The 17,749-nt window shown below is 41.9% G+C and overlaps 1 protein-coding gene across 5 annotated transcripts in view; it reads left to right on the top strand.

The window, feature by feature from the left end:
* The window catches only part of IDS (iduronate 2-sulfatase), a 32,736-nt gene extending 17,199 nt beyond the window's left edge, over positions 1 to 15,537 (top strand). For 2 of the 5 annotated variants that reach the window (XM_087748685.1, XM_087748686.1), the window contains 8 exons: positions 1,275 to 1,411; positions 2,481 to 2,658; positions 3,534 to 3,622; positions 4,899 to 5,099; positions 5,707 to 5,877; positions 6,538 to 6,664; positions 8,201 to 8,374; positions 9,081 to 9,705. In XM_087748685.1, coding sequence (XP_087604811.1) covers positions 1,280 to 1,411; positions 2,481 to 2,658; positions 3,534 to 3,622; positions 4,899 to 5,099; positions 5,707 to 5,877; positions 6,538 to 6,664; positions 8,201 to 8,374; positions 9,081 to 9,583 — 1,575 coding nt within the window. In that variant the 5' untranslated portion in view covers positions 1,275 to 1,279 and the 3' untranslated portion in view covers positions 9,584 to 9,705. Of the gene's footprint in view, positions 1 to 383; positions 518 to 1,274; positions 1,412 to 2,480; positions 2,659 to 3,533; positions 3,623 to 4,898; positions 5,100 to 5,706; positions 5,878 to 6,537; positions 6,665 to 8,200; positions 8,375 to 9,080; positions 9,706 to 15,340 lie in introns of those variants that run through there. The other 3 variants (XM_087748687.1, XM_087748684.1, XM_087748688.1) reach the window with 3 other exon arrangements.
* Positions 15,538 to 17,749: the final 2,212 nt, after the last annotated feature.

Here is a 17,749-nt window from a genome sequence, read left to right on the forward strand (position 1 = left end):
ACCTGTTCTCTCTTCTACAATTGAAGATAGAAACTGTGAAAAATTTCAGAGCCTTTTATGAAACTAGTTCTTCCTGAAGCTTTTAATGTTAGGGGCAAGGGGACAATTGGCAGCTTTCCCCTCTGCTAAAGGCAGGACTGGTCTGTGAAGGACGGGTCAGAAAAGCGGCCAGAACGGCTCTGGCCTCTCCGGGCCGCGACAACGGCCAAGCGGACAGGCGGCGGTGAGGTGTCCCGGGAGCCGGGGCCGCTGCGCGGGGCCAGGGCGCCACCCTGTGGGCGCGCGGGGGAACGGCCGCCTCCCGGCGGCGGCGCCGAAGCCGGTGTGGGCGGGGAGGGCTCCGGGCCGGCGGCGGGGCTGGGGCTGGGGCCCGCCCGCGGGGAGGGCCTAGCGCCGGACCGCCCGCCCCCGCCACCTCCCTGCGAAATGGCGGCGGCCGCCTGGCTCTGCCTCTGCCTGCTGGGGCTGCCGCGCCGCGCCTTCGCGTTCGCCCCGGAGGCGGCGGTGGGGCCCGGAGGTGCGGCGGGGCCCCGGCTGGGGCTCGCTCTCGCGGGAGGGGAGGGCCGGGCCGGGCCGGCGGCGGGGCCTGGGGAGCCGGGCGGGGCCGACCCGTCCCGACCGGTCGAGCCCCCGCAGCTGCCGGGGTTCGTAGGGGAGCGCCCGGGCGGGCCCGGTCGCGGGCCCCGGCGCTGCCCGGTTTGGCTGGCGCGGGGTTCCGGCGAAGCCCCGGCTGCCCCTTGAAAGGCTGCGGCCTGAAGCGCCTTCGGCAGTCTGTACGCTGTTTGAACCGTAACGTAGCTTGCCACCTTAGGAGGGCGTTTTAAAAAATAGATATGTAATTAATTTTTTTAAAATGCTTTCTTTTTATCTGTTTGGAGCAGGATTATACAGCATAACAGTGTCCGAGTTTTACCTGTGGCTTGACACCTTCTCAAACCTTGTAGGCTGTAGAATTCAGTAGTAGGTAGAACTATAAAATACCTCCTGATTTCACACCACCTTTCTGTAGCCAGCTGAAGAACACACCATGGGAGGAAGCACCGAAATAGGAAGGGAGGTGAAAACCCCTATAGTTCTGCCTAGGCCAAATAAGAATTCCTACATGTTGAAGGAATTAATCCCAGTATTTACATTTCCCTACAAAGATATTAGATGTTCTGGCTGATTTTATTTAAGTATACTTCAGGGTTAAAAACTGATACAGAAATCTGCATAAAGTAGCCTCTACTTGGTGCAGCTCGAGTTAATATATTTCTGATTCTGTTTCTTCATAGATGGCATGAATGTCCTGTTCATAGTTGTGGATGATCTGCGTCCTGTTTTGGGCTGTTACGGAGATAAGCTTGTGAAATCTCCAAACATTGATCAGCTTGCTTCTCAAAGTATTGTGTTCAACAATGCCTATGCACAGGTGAGATAAATAACTTAATAAAAATGTTTTCTCTGTGCAAAATAATTACTGGTTTTATCACAGTAGGCGTCAGGCAGACCGTTGGAAAAAGAAGTATTTATTAACCTTAAGTATTTCCAGTAGAAAATAAATGGTAGGGCTGAACTGTGCTGTTTGAACCTATCTTTACTAAGGTGAGAAAAATGAAAACAGGGCATTTGAATGACGGTATTTGTGCAGCCCTTGGAGGAGTGTAATGTCACTCAAACATTTTCACTGTTAGCAGCAAAATGCTGCTTAAAAATGCTGTTTTACTAAATTAGAATGATTTTTTTCTACTGTTTATAAAACATTTTTTTTTACTTTTTAATTTTTTCTTTTGAGGAAATCTGTTCTATAGACTTTTGTGAAGGGGCAACTTGTGTGGTAAGCATCACTTTTAAATACAGGGCTCAAAATCTCACTAATTGCTCTTTTCTTGAATAATTTGCATAGGATGCCTACATTCCCAAGTTTCTCTCTGCTGAGAAATTAGAAGCTTGAGGCTAATTCTGACTAGGGATTAGGACTTTAAAGCAATAACTCTTGGCTTTTGCCAATCAACCAGAAGTGGTGAGGCCTCTGGACCATAACCTGGACCTTCCGTATGTTTATCCTTTTCGTTATGCTTAAGGCAGTCCAGATCAACTAGACTTAGGGCTTTTGTCAGCACAGTCCATCTGCCACTTCTGCTTAATTCTGTGTGGGTGTGAGCTACTAGATTTCAAAAGCACTGTCTTTAACGCAACCTGACCTTTTTTTTTTTTTTTTTTGCGCTGCTAGCTTCATAACCGAAGCTTTTAGTGCTTAGGAATTGGTTATTTAAGGAAAAATTATAGATAGGTAAATGCATATCTTGCTAAAAGCTTGCAATTGGGAATTGATACTCTTAATAAGAATGGTGTTCATTCCAGCTTGAAGCGATATGAAACACTTTCACTGCAGTTCCTGAGCCTTCGGATGTTTTGCCCAGCTACACCTAAGTCAGTTCATACGTGTGTTTTGCTTTTTGTTCCAAATTGATCCTCTTTTTGGCTGTCTCTCTCCTCAGCAAGCTGTGTGTGCTCCCAGTAGAGTGTCGTTTCTCACTGGACGCAGACCTGATACTACCCGACTGTATGATTTCTACTCCTACTGGAGAGTACATGCAGGAAACTATTCCACGATGCCCCAGTATTTCAAGGAGAATGGCTACGTGACCCTATCTGTGGGGAAAGTTTTTCATCCTGGTATGGTTTGAATTGTCATCGGCTTAACATACGTGCTTAACATGTATATTCTCACAAACAGACTTTATGTATAAGTATCAACTGTGTGATTCTTGTCTATATTGACAACCTAAATCATAATCATGAGCCTGATTGTAGGTTGTCTTTAAATCTTAATTTTAAATCTTAAGGCATTAGAGAGGAATATATCAGATGACTCTTATCTAATGAATATTTTCACATCTTGTCTAGGGATTTTGGGAATAAATGTCTAACATTCTAAAAATATGTCTGGAAGTTAGGTATCCGCTGAAGATTAAATTACTGAACAGCCTCATTGTCTTAGTTCTGCATGTACATGTTTCATGTTTCATAATAGGCTGTCTGTTTGGATCAGGAGATACAGAATGTCTGACAAATACCACCAATTAAATAGGAAATTAGTTCACTAGTTAAACAGCAATAATGCTACTGTATTGAAAAATACTGTAATACTGACCCTCTTTTTGGTAGTTCTTTACCCCAGAACTAAACTAGTGTGGATATATGAACTTTCAGGTGATAGTAAAGCTAATGAAGGATGTACATGAAGACTGTTATTAATCCTGGGTTTTTTGGTGATTTTTTTGTTGCTGTTCCCTGAAGTAAGGTTCTTCAAGAGGCTTGAGTCTCTTGCACCAGTAAAAGGTGTATTTCAGGGACAAATGTCTGTCAAACTTCTTGACTTTTATTTCTTGGTTTTCTTTTTCTCCGTTGTCAAAGATCATTTGAAATCTTTCTTCATTTAGCATATTGAAAAAAAAAAAAAGGCAACTGAAAACAAATTAAACTTGTGCTTGAGCTCTTACTGGTTCAGTGAACTATTAGAGCATTTCTAATGTCTTTACCCTTTTCAGGGGTTTCATCGAATTACAGTGATGACTATCCATACAGTTGGTCCATTCCACCCTTTCATCCTTCAACTGAAAAGTATGAAAATGATAAGGTAAGGGTGATTTGTGGGACCCTAATAAAGAAGGGTTTTCAGGATATAACCAAGTTCTTTCTGTCAAGTGCAGGCTATGCTCTGTGGTTTTTGAGAGTGCAACCTTGTGCAGGGAAACAACTAGTCCAGTTTGATATTCTGTTTCTTAGTCTTCCAAAAGAAGGCGTATCTCCTCAGTTGTGTGTCATATTAATTCATGTGCCCATCCTGCAGATATTTTAAGTATTTCTAAATTAGTATTTGGAAACTTAAGTTACTGAGATATAACAGTGCTTGCAAGAAAGAGCGATCTTAATTTGTGTCTAGGTCATGAATTCCTTTATCTGAAAAGTGCAGTTGTTAACATCCACATTAATCTTGCTTTGCTTAGTAAGTGACAAAACATTGTCAATAGGCTTGGTGAACTTAATTCAATAAAAAGCTCAGGGCTGAGCCCGTGGAGGTCATAATTAAAATAATCTTTAAATAATCTGAAAGTTTATAATCTGATTCAGTTTTCTAGAATGTTTGTTACTCTTAAGTGTGGCCCAAAAGCATCTGTTTTACGCTTATGCAAACATGGCGATAGCATCATGAGCTGGAGTCTGCACAGTGCAAGGCTAGGAGCTCCAGCCATGAGGCTACAGACAGCCTTGACGATGCTTTGTTCTTGCATTTACTGCTGAAGAAGGCTGGTTTTAACAACAACAGTATTTGCATCCATGACATAGTTTTCTTTATGTTTATTTAGCAGCTCTCCCAAACACCCTGCTCAGGCCACCTTTTCCTGGCAACTGTTTAGTTTAATTTATCTTTGTTCACTGATAATACATCAGCCACTGCTGGCATTTGCTCAGAAAGTCAGTAGCTTCCAGGCGGCTTTCTATGAGCTCTTGGGATCAGAAGGAGTACAAATGCATGTGTGAAGTATAACCAAATTCTGCTGCCTTGCCAATAGGTCAGAGATTCTATTTATCGTAGAAGCTGTGTGTTTTCCCATATGGCTATGTTTAATCTTCTGCTGAGCTTTAGAGAGGATTCTGCTTTTCCGTAGGCATGGAAGTTGAATTCTTCAACTGCTGAAGCCGTCTGCTCAGTCATTAATGTACTCGGCACCTTTAGTGTCCATAGAAATTGTGAAATTCCTTTTCGTATCCAATCTGTATCCAGTCTTTTGTTGGTAGAAGCATTGAGAAACAAATGGGTTTGAAAGTTATGGTACAGAGGATTTCTTCTTTGTTTTTACAGAAGTTAAGGTACGTAACTAATTCTTTTTTTTTTTTTTTTTTTTTTAAAGACTTGTAAGGGAAAAGATGGAAAACTTTATGCTAACTTGGTGTGCCCAGTGGATGTGACAGAAATGCCCGGTGGTACTCTGCCTGATATTCAGAGCACTGAAGAGGCCATACGCTTACTGAATGTTATGAAAACCAACAAGCAAAAATTCTTCCTGGCTGTCGGTTACCACAAACCACATATCCCACTGAGGTACCCGCAGGTGAGGAAACCGGAGCCTGCAGGGAAAAGAACTTAGACAAGCATTGCTTTTGCTTTTCAAAGCTGTTTCCACAAATGCTTTACTGCTGTCGTTTCTGGAAAGCAAGCTGAAAACCAGCCTTGATTTGGTGTAACTTCAGCAGTCGCCTGTGTTACATTTCAGAATGTTTAATGAGAATGAGTTGTGAGCACTGAGGCCAAAGCCAAGCTTCTGCCACCATAATAGTGACTGCTATTGCATGGAGATAGTGTTCAGCTTGATGGAATATGACCTAATGAGGCCTTACAAGATCTTCTACTCCATTCCCTGTTGCAGTTGGTAGCAAAACTCGTACTCATTTCAGAGGAGGTGATGTTGGACCTTTTATTTCAGTGTTGCTTTGAGATACAGGAGGCTGTTTTTAGGCACTTACTAACTCAGTGTTTTCCAGGAATTGGTTGGGGCTGACTAGCATACTATTGCTACCTTTTACACTCGGGGGGAGGGGGACTGAAGCCTTGCAAACTGTAAGAATCATGCAAGGCAAAACGGTTGCTGCTTTACAGCACAAAGTTTACGATAGACTTCAGAGGTGAGAGCAGTCTTTATGTGTGTTTGTATTGTAAAGGAGTTTCTCAAGTTGTACCCCTTGGAAAACATCACGTTAGCCCCAGATCCCTGGGTGCCTGAGAAACTACCTTCTGTGGCGTACAACCCCTGGACGGATATCAGACAGAGGGATGATGTGGAAGCATTAAATGTTAGTTTCCCTTATGGACCACTTCCAGATGACTTCCAGGTAAGCTGTCAATACAGTGCACTGAAGTCAAGCTGCCTTAAGTTGGTCAGATGCAAGGGAGCAGTTGGCTGCTCTTCGATGTTCCCAGGTATTCAGCAACTGACAGTTTGCAAACAGTATGAATTCCCTGCCTTGCATACTGTCACCTCCAGCTTTGTAGGCAAACCTTCACTGTAACTGCAGTCGGGCTAGTGGGGGCGGGGAGGAAGAGATCAGCCATCAACCAGTGACAGTAGTATGTGCTGCTGGTTTGTATATAAGGGAATGTATGTAGAGCTACCAATGTTGTGTTTGTTTTCATTATCTGAATCTGTTTATCTTTTTCAAGCCACCACTTGTGTATCTTTTTTTGCAAGATTTCCCTTGACTTCGCAGTGCTTATGCCAAAATAAGGTGCACTGGCTGGACCCGGAGAGAAGCAGAACTGATTGGTTTGCAACGTCTTGCTTGAAAGAACTTCTGGGAGATAGATAGAATTTTCCAACTGCCTCCTCCCTGTTTACCTTTTCTGGGACATTAATCAGGCTACAGGCACTTAAAAAATAAAGCTTGACCATAAAATCCTTTTGTTCCTTTACTTACACAGCCACCCACTGTGTCGGTGTCTGGGGAAAAGCTAACTTTTTTTTTTCCCCTCTTCCCTGTTTTCTTAACTTGCAGCGGCAGATTCGTCAGAGCTATTATGCAGCAGTTTCTTACCTGGATATGCAAGTTGGCCTGCTCTTGAATGCTTTGGATGATGTAGGACTCTCAAATAGCACAATAGTAGTTTTTACTGCTGATCATGGTAAGCATTTAAATCTTTCTCCAGCTCACTGTTAATAACTTAATTGTGCAACTCAGTGCTGGCATATTAATCAAGTGTGTGTTTATATAATGTACAGCAGAGCTACCATACCTTGTACAGCTGGCTGGTCTGTCTCTAATTAAATGGACTGACACAGGCTTCTGTGGCTGCACAGTTCTGTCCCCCTGCAGGCACCTCTCTTTAATCAGGTTGAGGGTTTGCTAGTGAGTGACAAGACTGTCTGCCAGGACACTGGGCTGAGCTTGCTGTATTCCCACCTCCTACCCAAGGAGTGACTCTTGCTGGGAACAGGATAGCGACCACTCCTCCCCCCTTACAATTTGTAGAGAGCCATCTGGTACAGTGGGTGACAGGCTTTCTCATTAACTGCTGAAGTGTGTTTTCTTGCACTTGTCATTGCTGCTCGCAGAGCATCTAAACTGATAGCAATATGGCTCCCACCTCATAACTGAGGTCTTGCACACTGGATCCTGGTGGTAAAAATCTGAATTTGAATTGTGGGACAAATACCTCAAGCATTTAATGTTTGTTTCAATACTCTAATATTTATTAAAATACCGCCTACCCCCCCCCCCCCCCGCCCCGATCCCTTTAACTGGGTGATGGCTTAGTTGACTTAAAACAGTTAGGATATAGCTTAACTAAATCAATTTAAAGTCACATATTTAGTTAATTTGGGTTGACTTCTGTGAGCGTGTGTGTATAAACAAGCCCTTATGAATTGTAGAGCAATGGGATTAATAGTTCTGGTACTAAAGTGACTCTAGATGTTCCTTCTGACTTGCCTCCTTGACTTGGACTTTCCGTTACAAACGGAATTCCTCTTTTCCTTGCTGTGGTTAACTGTCAACAGTTGGTGTTTCCAGTACCATGGCTAGCAAAGTGATCCAAAAAAATCATGTGTTAACATAGCTGTCATAGAGCTCCTTTGTCTTCCCCCAAAGTGAAGTTGGCAATAAATCTGCCTGGAAGGAAGTCATGTTGGCATCTCTTCCAAGAGGAAGAGGAGAGCTAAAGAGTTTTGATCTCTATTGCTTCCTCAGGGGTAACATCCTGATATGGCAGTCTGGCATAGATAGCAGCCTTGGCTCTGAGGGATGTTCAGTTACAGCGTTAACGGGAGTATTGGAGAGCTGGCAGCTGCCCAAAACTTAAATGAGTGCTTTGTGGAATTGATCTGGAGACTCTAGCAGGCACTGTGACACACCCCAGTTCCTCTTTTCTGCTGTTTTAATGCTGATTTCCTAATTCTAATCTAGAGTAGGGGAAATAAGGAAAGGTGTAATTATTTCCGTAATAGGAGGATCAAATTGCAAGATTTAGCTGGCTGTTGAAATAGCTTTTGCGTTAGAGAAATATCTTGTTATATTTAAATACAGATTGTTATTTGCCTTTTAATATAACCTTGATAACAGACTAGTGGCCTCAACAGCTAGAGTCAATTTATAGCAAAAAAGAAATGACTACTAAATTACAACCCAGTATCTGCTCTGAATTGTATTCTTTGTCATCTAGGATGGTCCCTGGGAGAACATGGTGAATGGGCAAAATACAGCAATTTTGATGTTGCTACCCGTGTGCCGCTGATGTTTTACGTACCAGGAATGACAACTTCCTCTGTTAGTCAAGGAGAGAGGGTCTTCCCCTACCTTAACCCTTTTAGCCATGTTTTAGGCTTGGTACCTCAAGGTAAATTTCCAGCATTTATTTTTTTGTTTGCAGTGGATATAGGTAATGGAGAAGTGGCGATGCGATGATGCTTGCCTACAGGCAGCTTGAGTCAGCGTCATTGACGGTGCTTCTTGTACTGATGAGGAACAAGATGGTGAAGGGAATCCTTGGACACAAACTTTTGCTTTGGTTAGATCTGCTTTAGTGGAAACAGCTGGATGTCTGTGTTAACACAGCAGGTGATGTATTTTTGTGTGGCGTAGATGCCTAAAAGGATACCTGACCTACCTTTTGTAGTGGCTGCTGCTGTCTTTCCAACGGTGATTAGTAAATATTCTCTGTATAGCATCTGTACTTAAAATGGTGGCCTTGGAAACTGTTTTGATGGAGGCACTCTCATGTTAAACTACTGACAATGGAATTTGCTTTGTCTTTCTGAAGAGTTCTTTTTCAAAGTAATGAATATTATTGTCTTGAAGGCTGCGCATTTGAGAAACTTAAGTGCGCAACTTTTCTTGTTAAAAATACATCAGAAATGCATAGACTAGCATCTTCAGAGCTAATTGCCACACCTTAATTGCCTTGATTTTGTTACCCCACAAATCCAGTACAAAGCACTTTCAGTAAAGCACCAACTTAATTATCAGAATAAGTTTCTAAAATCTTCTAGCAGTGTCTGTCAAACCATCATGTTCCATAACTTGTATTTTGGTGTTTCTTCTAGGGCGAAGCGAAAAAGTGGTTGAGCTTGTGTCTCTGTTTTCAACGCTTGCTGAACTTGCTGGCCTGCAAGTTCCTCCTGTGTGCCCAGAGACTTCGTTTCATGTTGCACTGTGCACTGAAGGGGCAAGCATTGTCCGGTATTTTAATGCCTCTGAAGAGAAGGTGGAGGAAGAGAAGGATGGGTATGATGACACTTACAGGTGTTTTAATGAAGAACCTGTTGCTTTCAGCCAATATCCCCGGCCTGCGGACACTCCTCAGTGGAACTCTGACAAGCCGAAGCTGAAAGACATCAGAATCATGGGCTATTCCATGCGTACCATTGACTACAGGTATACTGTATGGGTTCAGTTTAATCCTAACAACTTCAGTGCTAACTTTGAGGATGTCCATGCAGGAGAGTTGTACATGGTGGAGACCGATCCAAATCAGGATTATAACATCTATAACAATACCTCACATGGTTGTTTTTTCAAAAAAATTCTTCGCTTCCTGAAGCACTAGGGTTCAGAAACTTTTGTGCATGTTCTTGCAACTGAAGTAACACTTCCTTTTTTGTATAAAATCTTTCTGTTGTACAGAAAACACTTGGATTGAATTAAAATCCTGTTTGTAGCAAAACACTAGCTATTGCCTTTGTCTTGTTACAGCCCTTATTACACTGAAGTAGTCAGAGTAGACTTCTGCAGTTGTGTTTTCAAACACAAGCTTACACCACTTCTGAAAAGGTCACACAGGGTATGCAGGCCCATACTGTGAAACATCTCTGGTCTTCTGTTCTGTAGTGACTGAAGAATTAAAATTCGTTATCTGTGCTGAAACTGGTGGTGTGAAAGGTGAAAAAAGAGAAACTTCTGTGTTTGAAAGGCTGTGCAGAGAATGTGTGTCAGTAAACAGGTCCTGTCCGCTTTACCTGGGAGACTTGGGGCTGGAGTGGTCAAGGAGACATTTGATAGTGGTGAAGGACTGAAGTATCTGCTGTCATCAGCCTTACCTCTGACTAAAGCCAAAAGAGAAACTTAATGTGTTTCATTCAAAATTTAATTATTTTAAATAAAATCTTTAATTTGGAGATTTATGCTTCTTATCATACAGGATGGGATCTGATTTTTTAATTAACATGTATGAAATGAGTGCTTTCATCACTGAAACACTAAATAAGACTGATGGGTTAAGGTAACACCAGTATGCTCTTCTCTGTTTTTTCCTGAAGGTTGGTCCGATGAAGCCCCACAGGTGAAGAGAGGTGGAAACCTTTAGCTATTGTAGCTTGCTGGTTGCTGTAGTTGCTGAACTGCTCAGTGCACTTTTGAGGGTTATCACATCCAGTGACAGAAACTTGGATGTTTGCGTTCTTAGGTGCCAAGCGGGGCTTGGCAGTCTTGGTTTTGGACTAGGAGAGCTAAAAGCCTCTCGTTTAGTTTTAAGTTTTTAGTGTGGTGTTTAGCAACGCAGGATGTGGAACATTAGTTGTCCCAAGTTAATGCGGGTAAGTAAATTTCCATATGGCCAAGTGCATTAAGGTAAATATGTTTGGGAGCTTGTATCTGAGAAAAATGTATTTGCTGAGTATTTTATTTAAGTGCTATCTGTACCTTATGCTCCCAGCCACGAGGTGTACAGTGCTCTAGTGTGGTGGCAGTAATTTCTGTTGTGTTCTGTCAGCCTGCTGGATTTCTGCAATTTCATCTTGGTCATCGAGGCTCTCAAAATTTGTACCTTAACAGATAAGAGCTTGCTCAGACAGTGCTAACTCCTGCTACCTTCCTCAAAGAACTGCTCCAATTCCTACAAAAAGAAAAAGCCAGCGATTACTTGTCTTCCTCAGATAAATTGACTTTAATATCCTAGAAAAGCCACAGACATAACTTTATTTCATTAAAATCCATGTGACAGTCTTATTCCTAATTAATGTAGAGATACCCACCATGAATCTGATTCTCTGTTAGAAGACAGTGGTTATTTAGTGCCTTAAACTCAATTAGAAGAATATATTTCTTATGAACTTGTCATTTGTTTTACTCGGCCCAAGATGCTGCGTGTTCTGCAGCATTATTATTCCTGATGAAAACATATTTTTCCCTCACTTATGTGTGTATACTTAGATCCTCAGCTGGTGTGAAATACTGCAGTCGCATGTAGCAGATTCAATGTAGCTATACCAATTTCACACTGGTTGAAGGTGTGTTTTATTGAGAATGGTGCCAGGCAGAGATTTGGAGTCTGCAGCTAGAGCTAATTATATCTCTGACACACTTTTCTTCAAAGGAAAATCAAATATTGGGGAAGTTATTTTGGGGGGATGTATTGAAGCGTTAAGGATTAATCTAAACCTCTGATATGCTAGGTCAGTAATACAATGTACATTTAAAATCGCTCTGGCAAATGGGTATTATCTTAGACTTGGCTACCTGAGCTTTGAGTTTTGTTCTCCTGCTAAAACACCTGTAAAAAAACCAAAACAAAACAAAACAAAAACAAAAAACCCAAAACAACAAAACCTTTGGGGGGGGGGACTTAAAATTATAGCATGTAGATAAATTATTTAGGAATTTATTTGCATGAAAATGTTCTTATACATACCCTGCCCTCAGTCTCCCATCACTTGAGGCAATTTAATTTTTCAAGTGGAGATAAAAGTCCTGGTGCTAGGTGAGGAGTATTTTTTTCCTCAAGTCATTCTCTTTATATTGGAAGGGAAAAGCTGCCCTTGACCTTCCTTAATCAAAATCCAGTAATCTTTTGGGGAGACATGAAACAGAATTGTCTCTGACAGCCAGTGAATCAAGGCTGGTATCCACGTGCTCAGGGCAAGGACATTCTTGAATAATTGCACAGGTCGCTGAGCAGGACTGCTGTCCACCTAGCGAGCAGTTTCCTTCTGCCTGCTGCCGAGGTGAGGCGTCACGTTTTTGAGGATGAGTGAGGCATAGCAGTAAAAAAAGCTTTGCTCCGGCAAGTGCCGTGTGAGTTAGTTTTGTTATGAAATTGGTTGAGCGAAATGCAAAACCAGGAGAGACAAAGGGAGAAGGCACATTTTTTCAAACAAACCAAAATGCTGCTTCTCCTGGAGAGCCTGAGCTGTGGGCTTTGCTGGGCTGAGCAGCCTCCACTGAACAAAAGAGCTTAACAGGAGCAATAAAAGTAAAGTGCTCTTGTGAACAGTGCTCTCTCTAGAGGGAAGAGGATGCAGGCCAAGCATCAGGAAATAAATGAGATGCCAGTGCTGACCCTATTTCTCAGGATGGCACCAGAACAGCTGGAAGAACAACATGATGCTGCATCAGCAGGAATTGTTACCTGTGGTACATGTATGGAGGGATTCCACCGGGGACCCCAGAGTAGCTGTCGTAAGCACTTGGCACAAAGCAGAGTCAATAAACAGGCCTCTGTTAATAAGCTAATGTACAGGAGTGATTAAGCAATGGAATTAAAATTTTGGTCCCTAAACAGCTGTACATCAGTCAATCATAACTCGTGACATTGTTTCTAGTGTATAGATGTACAATATCCTAAAATCATAGTTTTTAACGCAAAGTAAAAAATAGGCTATGTACAAAGCAGAAGCAATAGGAATCTTTAAAAAATGGGGATGGCTGTGTATTTGTACTTTTTATCACTACTTGAATGTTTACAACATGCTGTTTGCAAAGGAAAGATTTGGGTCTGATTGCAGGCGTGCCGTGCACACTGGAATGTATGGAAATGCTGTAGCTGCGCAACATGGCGTGCTGTGCCACAGATTGGGATCCCCCCTGTGGCCTGCGACCTGTGCTTGCTGGGGGAAATGGGGTACGTTTGGAATTAATAGCTGTCTGTGCGAGTTGCAAATGTTTTTGTGTGGTAAGACAGACAAAGGCAGCTGAGTGTCCCAGCTATTGGTCAGATGTTACCTAATTAATCGCTGTTGCATGTTAATTATGTATCAGCGACTTGCTGCTGTGTTGTATTGGTCAAGTGGAGTCCCCTGCTGGACCGAGTGTTCCACAGCATGAAGGATGGCATGTAGGCATGATGCTTCTGTCAGGGATGTTTCTTAATTCCTGGTGCTAATGTGTGTTTTCTTTGATAGGCAGCAATATCACCAGTGGCAAAATGGCCATAATGTCATGGTCACCACCCAGCTTTTGCAGGGCACGGTGCTCAGCTTACGTTTCAGACCTTTAGGACAGAATCTCAGGCTATATTTGCAAGTGCCTGGTGGTTGCAGCTGAGATCCTTCGTTGAATGTGCAATTCTTTTTTTCTTTTTTCTCTCTAGTGGTTACTTAGCATTCAAATGTGAAACGCTACATAAAGAATGAAATTACCCTCTTGGTAACTAGGTTTTCCAGCACTTTATAGTTTTCTAGGCTATAGACCTTCTTGCTCTTCACATCGGAAATTCCCAGCCAAGTTAAGATGACTCTGTGTCAAAACTTTTTATGCCTGTGTTTGACTTCCTAGCTAATGAAAATTATCTTCAGATCTGCATGGGTGGAGCTTGACTCCAATGTTCTTCTCTGCCTACATGCACAGATCTCCTTTTAAAGTCTGTGGGAGTTCTGCTTATGAAAGAAGATAGACTACCAATGTCAAGATCCACCATATGAAGCAGCAAAAAGAGCCTTTTGCCCTCTATCTTTAACACTTGGCTTAATGCTGAGTAGTAGAGGAACATTTTTATCCAGCAGCGTTTGAAGGCCCCAACTATAATGGAGCTTTGAGTAAGCAGGAGGAAATGGCAAAGTTTGTGATATTTCTGTAGGTGCAGTTGGACATGGAGTGGGGATAATAGACTGAAGCAGCAGAGAGGAAAGGAACAGTAAGATGTAATGAGCAGTGAAATCGGATATAAAGTCATGATCTGAAAGACTGGGATCCAGCAAGAAGGTAGAAAACAGAAATCTAAAGAGAGCAAGAGTGGAAAGGGAACTATTTTCTATCTCTGGTTGTAGGCACTGCAGACATCTAGGGGTACTCGGATCTTCCTGTTGCTGCTCTAATCTATTTCTGTGTTTTAGGTATAAAATCTGTAAGCTTTGTACATGTTGTGATTGACTGCACAAGTTCTTTGAATTTCTCTCTGAAGCACTTTTCAAAATCTACCTCTGGACAGTGTGTTGTGATCCTATCCCAAGTATACTCAATTTGGCATTATCCACGTATTCAAAACCCTTGCTCTTTTCTTTTGGTCCTGATGCCGTAGTAGAATCAAAGTCTTTAACTTCTAGTATGTTATACACTTGTGTTGAAGATTCCCGGTTTACTCCTTACTGTGTAACCGAAGAGCAGTTACCTGTAGGTTACGTATTCCTAAGTGTTTGAACGTGCTCTGTGGCCAGCCTGCACTGAGTGCTCAGCAGCTCTCTGGGCTGGATTCCTCGTAGGCGGCCCGCTGAAGCTGCTTGGTAAGGTGGATACAAGCGAAGTCAGAGTCTGGTCATGCTTCAGGGCCGTGTTGGGCTGCAAGTGTAGCTGCAAGTCTTAGGAACAAAGTCTTGCTTACGCATCTTTTGTCGAGATTGCAAGAGCTGGCTGAGGATCATCTGACTGCAGTCTTTTTTTGTCAGGAAAATGGTTATTTGATTAAATCAAACTGTCTTATGTAGAGATATTGCTTTGGTGACAGTTTTATTGAAAAGTTTTGCTTTGATACGATCAGGGACCTTTGCTTCAATTTTATTTCAATTTTTATTATATTGCATAATTTTGACATAATATAAAAGGGTATTATAACAAATGAGAATGCAATTACTTTGTGAAAATAATAAAGTCAAAACAAAAAATTTGACATCATAGAAGGAAAGTGTTCACCTTTGTCAAAATGAAGTGGCTCATTTCAAGAGTGTCAATTCAAGTTTTTAAACCAGAATTTTTTGTAATTTTTGTCTGTCGGGAAAACTTCAAAATATTGGCAAAAAGAAAGTGATGGAAAAATCCCAATTCATGCAGCTTCTATGGTGTTAAAAATGCCAGTTCTAATCTGGCTTCACAACTAATTATTCACATTAGCACAGTGTCGAAAGCTGGAGTTGAGTTTAGGCCCTTTCTGTTTGCAGTGCTCTAGAAAGAGAGTGGTATCTGTGCCCCGGCGCTCAGACTGAAGGAGAGAGGGGCAGTCAGGGAAGATTGCTGCTGTTTTACAGAGAGGGCACTCCAGCCCAGCGAGCTGAATTTTTTACTCAAGGTCGGACAGGAGTTGTGAGCAGACATGGATCTAAAAGGACATTGATTCCTTTTCTGGTGCTTTTAACCCAAGGCTGTTTCTGCTTTTCCAAAGCTTTCCGAATGTGGTCTACAGATGACATGAACTGGTCCGAGTTGAGGAGGTGCTGCTATGAAGAACACGTGCCCAGCTGGAAAAGGCTAGTGGTAATTCTTCTCTGAAAAATGGAGCAGCAGCTTTTTCCTCCATTTCCCCTCTTACCCCGCCACCGTCAACCTTTGTTGTACTGCCTGGCAGGCTCACCCCGATCCTGCTGTCGGAAGGACACTCCTTCCTCTTCTCCTTCCTGGAAAGCCAGGCTACACAGCCCCTGCAAGAGCCAAAGAAATGCTTCCCCTGGCCGGGGAGCTGCAGTGAATTTTAAGCAGGGCTTTCTCTCCCAACAAATTGCCTAATAAAAGGGCAAGTATTAATCACATGTCTGGAAAAAGTTTGTTTTGATCTCTGCGTCTGCTATTCCAGCTTTAAAGAACAGAGCCTTTTCTGAAATACTTTCCTGGTAATAGAATTAGGATATAATTCCTAGAAGACAAATCTTGGCAGGTATGAAGTGTATAATATCTATCCTTGATTGAACCTACAGCCTAGCCTAATACTTCCCACGTTTTCCTGTTTTCAAAGTGAGTTTGATCTTGTGCTGAAGGAAATTATTCTCTTTACTTGAGCCCTCTCGAATATTTCACAGCAAGAAGGATGTGATCCATTACTTAGGGAGCCCTCATTACATGCAGCTGTGGGATACTCATCTTTTTCCTTTATGTGCTCTGCTGGAAAACTTGGATACCTTGTTTTACTAAACAAAATCAAGGTCAGAGATGTTAAAAACAAATAGATTGGCTTATGGAACTTGATGGTATAATCATTTTCTTGTCGCCAGCTTTAGCTTTTCTTTGCTGAAATAAGATTAGCACAGATTAAAGCTATTTATTTTGGAGGTATAGCATTCTGGACAGGGAAGCTGTGATGGGTTTGCTTTAAATGGGTATTCATATTTTAAGAATTTGCAAATGCTCATTTCTTTTGAGGGTTATTTGTTTCTGTAACTGTTACTCTTGCATGCAATTACTCTTTTGCAAGATAATACTTGCTGGAAACACCTCGAGTGTCTTCTATATTTGTTCCATATTGCTCTATTAAAGTAATGATGTTCTTTCTGTTGTAAACCCATGCAAATGAGATCAGAATTTTTCACTGCCTTTGTAAGTGTAAGTCTAAAGATTCTTTTAATATTCACTTTGTGAAAGAAATGAATGCTAACCATTTACCTTCATTAAATACAGATAGGCTCTGACCTAGTAAAGCACTAAGCCATGCACTTAAGTACATTCCTATTCAGTAAAACACTTAAGTGTGTTAGTTAAGTATGTGTTTCAAATGCTTTGCTGAACCAGCGCCAGAAGACTGTGGCCCATGCGCCCCAGTGCTAGTGCTCCCAAAGGGAGCCCGTGGGCTGAAGAGACCTGCCCCAGTGGGTACCTGAATGTTAGTAAGACTTTTCTGCTAGAAAAAAATATCTTGGCGCTCTGTGTTTTACGGTCAGTTGTTCGCTTTTCTGGAATGTATTGGGTTTACATGGCAAGGTTTTGGTAGCACAGAGTAGAATTTCTATGCTTGTTAGACTTCATAAGGCTCCCACATCTCTCTCGCACCTCTCCCTTCTCTCTCTCACACATTTATTAGTTTGAAACAGTAGCCAGGTCTGGATTTCTCAAAGTTTCTTGTATCCTTGATTGCAGATCAATAGCATTTCACTTTCCTTGAGAGGTTTCAATGAGTCACAAGACATTAAAATGAAAAACTAGAAAGTGCAAACACATGGTGTTCCTACATCAAATCTCACACACAAACCTCATGTAAACCTTCCGTCTGCTTTACAGGTAGTGCTTGTCTACGCTTTGCGTTGCCTCTTCTTCGTGGCCACAGCTGAAAGGAGGCAAAAGTCCTCCAGCTTTTCATGTCTTTGTTAGGATTTTGTAATAGTTCTTCAGATGTCATCTGCATATGTGGGAGCGGCTCTGCCCTGTAATTCCAGAGCTCTTCGACTAGAGGTCAGTAACACATCAAAGAACATGAGACACAAAATCGTAAGCTGTGGGATATTAGCTACTGCTAGACATTTTATTTTGCATTTGAGATGAAGACTTGTGATATGGTTAATTATCATCAGCTCTAAGTCACTGAGATATGTGACCAGAGTAGTGGAATGCTTCTATTGTCTTTTTTTTCATGTTGGAAGTAGTGCTTCCAAATTTTAAACACTAAGAAAAATTATCACCCTTTTAGTATCATTTGTTCTTACATAGTAAGTTGCACATTTCCATGTGATATGTAGTTTAGAAAAAAATCTGATTTCTAGGAATTTTTACTGCTAAATCTTTATATAATCTCTTCAGTTGCATTGGCATTTTCTTCACGTGGTGCTAGCTAATGTGCTTGGAAGAAAAGATCGGTGTGTGAAGCAGA

This window comes from Nipponia nippon, unplaced genomic scaffold (assembly GCF_047370975.1).
Source record: "Nipponia nippon isolate SJK-2023a ecotype South Korea unplaced genomic scaffold, ASM4737097v1 scaffold_12, whole genome shotgun sequence".
NCBI lineage: Eukaryota > Metazoa > Chordata > Aves > Pelecaniformes > Threskiornithidae > Nipponia > Nipponia nippon.